The 12,099-nt window shown below is 35.9% G+C and overlaps 1 protein-coding gene across 1 annotated transcript in view; it reads right to left on the minus strand.

The window, feature by feature from the left end:
- Nucleotides 1-2,407: 2,407 nt before the first annotated feature.
- The window catches only part of unc119a2 (unc-119 lipid binding chaperone a2), an 18,663-nt gene continuing 8,971 nt past the window's right edge, over nt 2,408-12,099 (minus strand). The window contains exons 2-5 of the mRNA XM_015015443.1: nt 5,118-5,231; nt 4,530-4,629; nt 4,245-4,417; nt 2,408-2,860 (exon numbers count right to left, since the gene is read on the minus strand). Of these exons, the coding sequence (XP_014870929.1) occupies nt 2,748-2,860; nt 4,245-4,417; nt 4,530-4,629; nt 5,118-5,231 (500 nt within the window). The 3' untranslated portion in view covers nt 2,408-2,747. The remainder of the gene's footprint in view (nt 2,861-4,244; nt 4,418-4,529; nt 4,630-5,117; nt 5,232-12,099) is intronic.

Raw genomic sequence — 12,099 nt, forward strand, 5'->3', positions numbered from 1 at the left:
TCTAAATTACCTGTGATATGCAGAGGGACCTAAATCGATTCAGATTTAATTAAAAAGCAATTTTGTTCTTTAATTCAAATCAAATAGTCAAGGCTTTATTAAACCCAATGTTGTGTTTTGTTTGTTTACTTTTGTTAGTACAGCTAAATCTAAGCCCTTACCATACACAAAAACCTTGAAATATATCACTGTGTGCTTTTCACTTTTTGAATTAAATTACTAAAATAAATGTTTTGTCTGTAAAGTTTTAATGTTTTAAGATGCATTTGTCTGTTTTCTGTTTGTTTCTCAATGAGCACAAGAGTCAGGACACTGTAATGCTTCAAAAAGTCCAATAAATCTTTATTGTTCATTTCTTAAGTCTCACCAACATCTGGAAACTTTAAATAAGTTCAAAATAATTTGTACGACTCACAACAAGTCATTTACAAATCTCTTCTATATATTTATGAAACATGTTCCAACAAAACATTGAAGTCAATTAGTTTAATTCCCAATCAAATCCTGTCTATTATTCTCTGGCGTCACATTTTGAAACTTTTACCACATTCTTTTTTTTTTTTTTTTGCAACTATAAACCAGAAACAAATCCGGGGAAATGTGAATCACAAAAATGTGTCTTCTATAAGGATCTGAAGACACATCTGGTTTCTTTTCAATTGATTACTTGCTCTTCACTCCTCTGGTTCAACCAACATGTAGACATACTTTAAATTAGTCAATAACACAACTAATCAAAACATATAATGCATCAAACCAGAAAATAACGTGAAAATGAACATCTCCCCTCCTAAATATCAGACAATTATTTGGATATTTCTGACTGAAGTGTGCATATTACAGTTTAGAGGCATCTCATGACAGACCTCCTTCAAACAAAAGGAATTTATTAAGCACACTCAAAATCACTGGAATATGTAGAAGTGAAAATAACAAAAACGACTATGAGGCAGAAATCAAGAGAAATAAATGATTTGTTGAACGCAACAAGAAAAATCCCAAATATTTTATTGTGCTACGTCTTTCAAATGTATATTTCTCTAAACCAAAAGTTTGCCTGAAATTGTAATTTTTCATCCTTCATACATAGAGGAGATGACAAACTTCACTGCAAACCAAAAAGTGAAACACAAGGCTGTTAAAAGTACAACCCAAGCACAGATGACAAAGTGCGTTCCTGTCCAGATCAGACCAGCCACCTTTATGAGTTTCTCTGTAAAAAAAGTTGCACTTTGAGCAAATACAGCACTTACATACGGCCTACAGTTATTACAGGTCAACGTAGTCGACAATCAAATCCGGAACGGAACGAGATGAAACGAATGTCTCATAAACTTCCAACTAATCGGGGCTTACTGTGGAGGAAATGAACTGACAGCTTCTGGAAATCTACTTGACCTTTGCGAGGCAGATTAGAACATTGCTGACATTTAAATAATATTCTTTATTTCACCAGAGAAGTGTTCATGCCTCAAACAAACTTTTACACAGGGAGAAAGACACACACAATCATACAAAATGGCAGCAGACACCCTCATACACATAGATAAAAAAAAAAAATCACCCGTTGAATCAAATGATCACAATCTTCCCAAAACTGTTACTGAAGACCTAAAAACGTTTAGAAATGTGAGATTTGTTCCTACAGTGCCTTGAAAAAGTATTTATACCAGTTGAATTTGTTCACGTTTGGTCCCATTACAACCACATACTTCATATTTTCACTTGGATTTTTTACGGATGGTTTTGAAGTGGAAATAATATTTTTAATATCTTTTTTTCCAACAGGTTTCATGATGAAACGTGGCGGTGGAAAAGAAAACCTGTTGGAGCCTGCAACAGGTTTGTGCAATCACACAGCTGCAGTTAGATCAAAGCATAGCCATGTGTTGGCATGGCCTAGTCAAAGACCAGAAGCATATCTGACTTTGAATCTGATGCTGTACATGAAATACAATAGAAAACTGTGATTGGGCCTGTCGCAATAAGCAATAAATCAATTAACTGCATGATAAATTAAAATGAGCTCATTAATTTCAGTTTGCATCATTTTTTTAATATTTCTACCAAAAACTGGATGATAAAAGTCTTCAGTGGGTTACATTGGTGTAAGTTAGCTCTTTTTATGAAGGTCAATTTTATTTACAGAGACTTCATAATTCATTTTAACTGTTGTTTCTGTTGTCTTTGTTTATTTATATTGGATTTTTAAGATGTTTTCCTTTTCCAGTGCTAAAAGTTTATTGATCTTCGAGATCTTGCATTTTTATTCCCTTACTTGAAAATATTACCATTTATTGCAATAACTTCTGGAAAAATCAATCGTCTAGCAAAATTGTGATGAAATCAGAAAAATTCGAGAGTTATGAATACTTTCACAAGGCTCTATGATTCCTACCATTATCTACCTGAATAAAAAAAATAGTTTCTATCATTATTTGAAAAACCATCTGAAATGCAAGCGTCGCTTTTCTGCTGGTTTATCATGTTACAAACACACTTTGTGTCTGTGTCCATGTGTGTGTGTTTGTGTGTATGCAGCTTCTGCAGATGCATTTCTGTGTGTTTACACACCCACACACACTCTCAGATTATCAAAACCCATCTGCTGCTGGATGGAGTCGTCTCAACAGGAGAAAGACAAACAGAGCAAAAGAAAGACAGGAAGTCGAAGCCAATGCTGTCCTCTGACTGTCCCACAGGTTGGTCCATTAATCCACCTGTCTCCTGCGGCGAAGGCGTCGTCTCTATGTCCCGCCGTTGTATGAGTAGTCTGCCTTGTTGTGCATCACCAGCTTATTGTCCACAAAGTAGAAGCTGTCAGACTGTGTCTCGTAGGGGTGCAGGACCATCTCTCTGACTGTGGGTGGGCACAGAAACAACACCGTTAAAGTTCTAGTTTCTAACCTAGATGTAGTGATGGACTCTGACCTGAACTTTCAGAGTCACATAAAGACAGTTACAAAGTGGGCCTTCTATCACCTGAAGAACACTTAGCTAAATGGAAATTAAGACCATACAGTGTACCTCCTCTAGAGTGTGCTGTTTTCCCCTAGTGATCACAGAAGTCTACCACGTCTTTTTGTTTGTTTTAAACTTTATTCTGTGCACTCAAAATTACATTTAATGCTGGTTCACATTTGTGGAGTAATCTGGGAATAAAGACTCCAAAACTTATTTTGTGTCTATTTTGACCCAGATTTCACCAGGTCACAAACATCTCCATTATTACAGGACTAATCCTGTTTCTGAAATACTGACCTGGCTTGGGATTCAGTTCTATTTCAAAATAAAAAACACTTAGACTTATACAATCTGGACTGCATTATTCTACATTATTAAATCATATGTTTACAATTTTTGTTGTTTGTTAAAATAAACAAATGCTTCTAAATGTCGACCTAATTTAAAAACAATTTGCTGTGATTTTTAAATCACAGTAAAAGGAAAAGACTGAACTAATCTGTAAGAAACTTTCTTTTACAGCATTACATAAATAGTTATATTTCAGCAAATATCTCTTCTTATTCATGTCTTTTGTTTTGTATTTTTCTAATAGTAACTACTTTGTCTCTGTTATTGTGTCTGTTGGTTACTCTATTTTGTCTATTTTCTGAACAGCAGCTTAGCCAAATGTGACTTTTTAAAATGCTTCATAAAAAACATCTATGGTTAGTTGGTTCTTAATATAATCTGACCATGTTCAGCTTTCAGGTTTCAAACCAGAATTACTTTCATTGACAAAATCCTCCCAGTCTTTTCAGGTTAAATGTTTCCATTTTCAATGTTTAAGAAGGCATTATTTTTCATAAACGGCAGTAATATTATAGTTTTATGCTGTAAACGTCTTCCACTGTTTCTTTTGCTGGAATAAGGCACTTTTAACTTTTCCTCTGTCGCCCCCATGAGGTTGATGACAGAATATTTTTTAACATTCTTGAATCATTATCAAACCCTCCATCACCCAGTGCCTTAACTGTCCCCTGTTGTTTATTTCTAACTAATATGATGAAACTCTATTAGCAAACTAATAAACACAATCTGCACTGAATCAGAAATTCTGCACCACTGAAGCCTGGTGGTCCGCCAGGCTTACAACATACTGGAGGAAATCCTGAAACTTCACTATCATTCTAAGCTTATTGACAAACTGATTTTGCAAAATGTTCAATCATCTTGGAAGCTTCCTTTAACCAGAGAGGTAAATAAATGTGTGCTGCTGTGCATTGTTTCATCTGACTTACTGGTGTCCTCTGACAGAGGTGGGAATTCGTAGATGTGCTCACAGGTGTTCTTGCTGCTGGGCATACAGAAGCCAAACTCAAAGTCGAAACTCTTGAGCAGCTTCTCCCTGAAATAATGTCTCTCGATCATCCGGAAGTTTTCTATCGGCATGTCACCCACTGTAAACTCGACGCTGGATGGATGAGGAATCAGAAAAGACGAAAAAGTTATGAGAGACATAAACTACAACACAGTTTTTAGTTCAATCTACTGCAGACTGTGAATGCAGATTAATTTATACTCACGTAGCTCCAACCTGCCGCAGTCGGAGGAAAGCAGGGGTGAACTGGTAACGAACAAAACGGCCAGCGTTCGGGTCGATGTCCCTCTTCTCTCCTGACTTATCTAAGATGGAAACCATTTTCAAAATAAATAAAACTCTCATATTTAACATAAAAATATGCTAAAAATGCTCAAATACCAATAACAACAACCAAAAGAAAACATGGTTTGATTTTCACATCCCTGAAGTTTTTTTTTATTTTTATTTGCAACTACAAATTTCAAAAGGTTTTATTGAGACTTTGTGGGCAGATGAGATGCTTTCCAAAGTTATGAGAAATAAAAGTCCTAAAGGGATAAAACTACTTCTTCCTAGAAAATGAAGGGAAATTTTCCTATTTGTTTCTCCAACTGAACATTATTATTGCTTTATTTTTCTTTATTTTAGTGTAAAATACTATATTTACCCAAATTTTATAAACTGGACAAGTAAAAAAATACCATTATGTGCATTAGGATGATGTTTCTGTGGCTAAATGTATATTTTAAACCCTGCTGTGTGTATTACTACAGCTCTGATATTTGCTCTCGTTAGCTGCTCAAGGACTCGCCTGTGGACGGAGGTTTGGTGATTTCAAACAGCACTGTGCTCGTCTCCATGTCTCTGATCTTGAACCTTGTGAAGTCGATGTTGAAAACATTCTCGTCTGGGCTGCATAGATAATCTGCAGGAGGAAAAACACAAAGAAGAAGAAGAAGGTGTTTAAAATAAGACCACAAAAAGGGAACACTGCTACATGCTAATTAAGATGTTGAACTACATCTTAATTTGCAAACAAACAGATGTAATGCTTTATAAGAATTCACCAAAATCAATTATTTTTATCCAGTCAGCATTTGTTAAAGACTTAAATAATTTATTTTCTTTGTTTTATTGAATAATGTTGGCACAATGTGTTGAGAAGGCCTTTCCAGACTGATCCAACATCAGCACAAACACACCAGCAGCCAGTGAGAAAGAGAAGTGAGTTATTTTTATTCCTCTAATCCTCCCTGCCCTTACCAGGCAGTGTCACTGCTTATTAGAGTTCCCCAACAGAGCAGACACTTCCTGCTTTCTGTCTGATCCGACATCCATGCAGATGCTGCTGCTCTTCATGCCGATCACGTCAGAAGCCATGAAATATGAACATTTCAGAGGCTGGAGGTCACAGCGGACTGGCCTTCACATGAATAAAAGAGGGTCAGTTTGTGAGTAACTGTGTTTTTGCACGCTGCATCCATCAGCTGGCACAGCGTCTGCTCATCCTTCTCATTGGATTGTGAGCTTTTTTGCAGTTTCTCTTTCTGGAAACGCTCCTCCAGCTATCTGCTGTGTCAGCTCATAAGAACCAATCACATCTGCTGGCGCAGAGAAACGGAGGAGGAAACAGCTTCAGAGGGATGATTTAATTGCTAATGATGCCAGCTCTGACCGGACATTCAACCCACCAGCTGTCCTAAACTCCTGCTCAGTAATTCATCCTTTCCTCTGGCTTTTAACGCTAACGCTGTCTTTTATTGTTTCCGCAATGATATAACAGAGAAAATTAGTTTACTAACATCTGACAGCAAACATTTTCAATTGCGTCTCTCATATAATGATTGTTTTTGATTGTGAGTTTGTTCGAAACACATTTTGAATTGTTTTTATCCAGAGAATCTTCTTCTGCCGACAAAAGAACTTTGAAACTTGGTGTGCATCGGCATCGCCATAAACCAGGGGTGTCCAAAGGGTGGCCTGCGGGCCATTTGTGTCCCACGATGTGGTTTTGTGAAGCTCTCGGGCAAAAATGACAGCTCAAAGTTGGAGGTCAATGCAGTTAAACAGATCTTACAGTGAAATGTTCAAAAAAGATACAGAGAAAGTCTTCTATATATGGAAGGTACAACACAAAGTATTTGTTTCATTAAGTTTCATAGTAAGCAGGATCACAAGTGTTCAAAGACTTTGTTGCACCCTTCTGGAAAATGTTAGTAAACGCCAATAAAAAGGAAAAGTTCTTGGAGAATGGGTGACCCATGTCCTGTTCTGTAATGCTAAGAGTACACACAAAACACATACACACACACACACACACACACATATATATATATATATATATATATATATATATATATATATATATATATATATATATATATATATATATATATATATATATATATATATATGTGTATATGTATATGTGTATATGTATATATATATATATATATATATATATATATATATATATATATATATATATATATACAAAAAAGAGGGTGTTTGTTGTTCAGTGGGTAAAAATTGTTAGCTGGATGATTTTTGTCCCATGTGACAAAAAGTTTGCACCCATCTGTGCCATACAAATAAACTTGATTGATTAAATAAGAAACGCTTTATTATGTTTTCCTTTATTTGAATTAGTTCAGAAATGTTCCTACATTTGAAGATTAAATGACCGAATGTGTTCGCTAAGTTATGGAAACCTTAGAGGAATATTGACAACATTCGCCAAACGTTTTTTTATTTTCTCTACTGATGAAGCCCTAAAGATAAACCACCATCCTCAGTCCATGGATGCTGTCAACTCCGCTCCCTGCAGGGGGGAAATGCTCTTGAAGAAGAAGTAATTTATTCTGATGTCTGCTCTTCTGTCAGTCTGAATGCAGAGCTCAGCATTTCTAAACACATCAGCTCTGCATGCTGCAATCCATCTGCACCCTTTGGGTTTTCACACAGCTTTAGCAAAATTCAAACCAAGACAAACTGTTTTCGACATAAACAATTGTCTATGAATACACCCTCCCCCAGTCTCTACGTTGTTGGCTCATCCTGCTGCTAACTTACTACTAATCATCATCTCTGAGCCTCCTGATGAAATCCCCTGATGGCAATAATACTAAATTAGAGACAGCAAGTTTGTTCTGTGTGTGAGAATGTATGTGTTCTTATAAAGGTTAGTCTGAGCCGTTTACTGTAACTTACACAGTCTGTCTGTGACCTCGGATATGTTCCTCACACAGCCACCCAAGGACAACCTGCGGCTGAAAACCACTGAAACAAGCTGCAGTTTTTCACCGCCTGCTCTCCTCTCTGGTGTGACAGCAAACAGCCACAGACACGCCACACTTTCACCAGGCCTCTCTGTGTTTTTGTGTTCAGGATTTGATTTCAAAGCATGCAGTCAACTGTCTGGTGGCTACAATGGAGTTGATTTATGACACTAATGTGACTATAAGCAGTCAGAAGTGAACTGCTGGGTGTTCACTCTGCTGCTGGAAACAGGAAGCTGGTCGGCAAACCACTTCTTCAATCAGGAATGATTCAGCTGCCACTCCAGACTGTCTGTTCAGCGTTACAACACGCCATTTTTCACACGCACATTTTATTCTTGGCTGTTAGTTATTATTTACAGCAGCACAATATATCAAATATTAAAATATTTGCAAGATGAATCAGAAAGCTTGGATGCAGCATTTGGTTGTGTGTAATATTTCAAGACAAAACTTGGTAACACTTTATTTGAATGGGTGTGCATAAGACTGATGTGACACTGTCATGAAGGAGTCTTCATAAATGTTTACGACTCCTGTCATGAAGTGGTAAATAATGACACTATTAATGCAAAGTGGCACTAAAAGGTGCATTAAAAGTTCATTAAAAGTGTCAACTTTGCTTTATTTGGTAAATAATGACACTTTTAATGCAACGTTCAATTAAAACTTACATTAAAAGTGTCAAATTTGCATTAAAAGTGTCATTATTTACTGAAAGACACTTAATGCCAACAGTCGTAAACATTTATGAAGACTCCTTCATGTTTATGACAGGTGTTGTCAGTCTTATGCACACCCCTTCAAAAAGACTTACCAAGCAAAGGAATAGCATTAGTCACTTTTTCTCAATCTGTGGTTCGCGGGCGCCCTCTAGTGACCCGCGAACCACATGTTAATTTGCATGTTTATTTACGTTACGTTAGCTCATAATGCGACGCTACAGTTAGCTTACCAAAGGATTGTGTTTATAAATAATAATGAATAAGTGGCTTAAAACCAGCACACCAAAAGAAAGCCTGAATGTGTCGGTGGAAAGTTTCTCAGGGTGAGTTGCAGAACTTTTGTTTTTGAACATTATTTCGACACAAAGTTGAAGCAGGAATGCAGATCTAGCCACGGCTGTACTGAATGCAATGTGACGGTGACGTGTTTTCTATCAGTTTATAATCCAATCATTCAAAATCTGTAAATAACTCAAAACGCCCCAGAGGACATGTTCATGGTTTTATTGTTTTATGGCAAGTCACATTTACAAAACAGCGCCACCCTTCTCACATTCGCAGGAACAAAGACAATGAGTTAAAAGACTTAGCAAGTAATTTTTGTTTAGTTTCCAGTTCAAATATCTTAGTTCACTAAAAATAAGACAAAACTGACTTACAAGTAACTTTTCAACAATATATGAGGGTTTTTTTAAAGTAAATTATTCCTCAATTTTGATGAAAATGTTCTAGTTCCATTGGCAGATTATTGCACTTATAATGAGACATTTTCCCCATGTTACAAGTGAAATAATCTGTCAATGGAACTAGAATTTTTTTTATTAATATTAAGCAATTATCGACTCTAAACAACTCCTACATCTTGCTGAAAAGTATAACCTATGAGTTAGTTTTGTCTTATTTCAGTGCACTAAGATATTTCTGCTAGAAACTAGACCAATACTTGGTAAGATTTTGTGTTTTTGGAGTGCACACAGGACAAGCAATTTAAAAAGACCAATTAACATAATAGTGACGTTTTTGGACTATGGGAAGAAGTCGGAGTACCCAGAAAAACCCAAACATGCACGGAGAGAACAAACAGAAACGCTCCAAGGCAAAGAGAAAACACCCATTTAGCTTTTACTTATGGAAATGCTTGACAATAAAGTTGCTCAATGCCACATTCATTCTAAAATAATCGTAATAATCTGGATCCAGTTCAAACGTTGTTCTAGCAGCCAGTGAACGCTGGAGGAGCCTTCCAGGCACATGAAACCATATTAAGAGCTTATAAACTCAACATGCCTGCTGGCAAAAATAACAGCTGACACTGATAATGGGATCTAGTTTAGTGTGTCCCAGTTCAGTCGTAGAATAGGTTCATCCGCCATTACTGGGAGCTTCTGCTGTTTATGGCACATTTTATGTGGCTAACTGCAGTTCTCATATTACACTATGGTTAATTGTTTAATCAGAAATCAAGGCACTTTCTTTCTGTAATTTTTGAATAAACCAGAGATTTTTCTTTATGAACATTTGGAAGGATTATTACATTGAAAAACAAACAAACAAAAAACACTACCATTTAACTTTGTAAGCACTGAAGAAAGAGATTTTTCTCTTTCAGTTCTTCTTTTTGTGCTGTCTCTATTTAAGGCCACTTCCTGAGTTGCTCTTTATAGAAACAAAACTCAACTTCTGCTTTAGGATGAGTGAATTTATCACTTATTTAAAAAAAATGAAATTAAAAAAAGCATGTGTAGTTATATATCATTTTAAAAACATTCAGTTCAAAACATCAACTATTAAACATAAATATTGAATGTCTACTTGAAGAATCACAGTAGTTCTCTATTTTACCATCATGCTGTCATATATTTTTAGATATTTAACTGATGGAAGAGTAAGAAAAATAACATGAAACTGCTTAACTACCAGCAGCGTTTCTATGATATTTACATTTCCAAATTCCACATTAAAAATGTTTCCAGTTGTGTTTTATTATTTTTTTCCTGCTAATCATGAAGCAACAAAGTGCTGAAGCGTCTGTTTCAGCAGTAATGCACTTTCTAGATATTTTTGAATATATTTAAATCTGTGACATTGTTGCTGATCTGGACTGGATTATCCCGGGTTTTGAGTGATCAGTAATGCACCAATTCCTAAAAATCCCAAAAGATACAAATTGAAATCCTTTCTTTTGGTTAGAAACCAAACCCAGTTTAAGAATTTTGGGTCTGGATTTAAACACAGAAGCAAAAATTGAGTTTCAAAATCCCAGACAAGCATTTAGTTGGGAAAAAAAGCAAGTTGTTACATAGCAAATAGGTGGAAATCTATAAGTGTAAATCATTTTAAAAGCTCACTAATTAAAAACCCCCCAAAACAAAACAGATTTTTATCTTGGAATAGGACATAAACTTTCAAATTTTAAGTGTTTTCTATATTAAATGTAAATTATTCCATATTTGTTCAGATTTTCAAGACTGCATAGGAAAACTACATTGAGCAAATATGTAAGAACAGAGATGTGGGTAACCCTAACCCATGGAGTAACATTATTTCTCTGCATCTAAACCTGGAAATTAAAACAAGCAAACAATAAAAACAATCAGCTTAATGCACCTGACTTCTTCCAATCACTTGAAGAGAATATGACAACACAGACACTGCAGGCATTTGGATAAGAGAAAGAAGCCACTTATGCAGCTCATGTGGACTAATCCGGTTTAGTTTCTTCAATGAAGGCAAATCCAGGTAATCAGCAGAGAGAGGGGGCGGCATGTAGGAGGGAGATGGAGGTGGACGGTACCAGATGAAACCAGGACAAAAGAATCATTGCTTTGACAAGAACAAGGTTGCATTTTAAAAAAAGAGTTCCCCAAAAAGCGAAATTATGGGAATTTTACAGCTAATCTGGGTATCGGAGCAAATGAAACAAGACTCTGGGGATACAATCTAATCTCATTTGTTGTGGGAAATTATTCAAATTAAACAGATTTTAATTTTCAATCAAATCTGTTAACATTTCATACAGTATGGGAGGGTCATTTGGTTAATAATAGCTGTTAATAGTGAGAATACATACGGTGTTTGTATGTAAAACATCAGTTGGTGTGGGAATTTACATTTATGATTGTAAATGTTCTGCTTTGTTTGTGAAGCTAACAGCTACAGGAGTTAATAAAAACAAATTTCCTCTGTCAAGATCCAGTTCTCACAGTTTGGTTAATATGTGAGCGTCTGATTTAGTAGAGCTCTGAACAGCATTGACTTATAATAAACTACTTCCAATCTAAATTGTATTCAAAATGTTTGAAATTAAAGAAATTAACTATGAATTAAGAGAGAAGGATTTATTTTTAGAAAACCAAAAACTGGGTCAAATATTAAAAACAACTTCAGTGAGAGGGATTCAGACGTGGAATAACTGTCGAGATGAGTTAAAACTGTGTTTTTCACTCTTAAAATTAAAGGAAATTATAAAATTAATCTGCTACACAAATAATATAAGGTTACTATCCCTGACCTCCCTTACTCTTTGCTACAATGCAAATAGCAGAGCCTGTTGTGAATGCTAATGCTAACTAGTGTAGCCACCGATAACGGTGGATAAACAGTCTTCCTGTAACCGTAAGTCGTTTCTCTGCCGTTAGGGCATTTAGCAGCGAGTAAATGAGGTTGATTGACAGCGCTAAGACCCTCCTCCTGGCTCTGATTGGTTGTTTTTTATCAGTAGCAGTGCATTCCTAATCACTCAGCCCTAATCTTAGGTGCTTAATTGGCCGCTCTAATTACTTTTGGGAAT

The sequence above is a fragment of the Poecilia latipinna genome, unplaced genomic scaffold, assembly GCF_001443285.1.
Source record: "Poecilia latipinna isolate Pla-1442-1.1 unplaced genomic scaffold, P_latipinna-1.0 Scaffold1912, whole genome shotgun sequence".
NCBI lineage: Eukaryota > Metazoa > Chordata > Actinopteri > Cyprinodontiformes > Poeciliidae > Poecilia > Poecilia latipinna.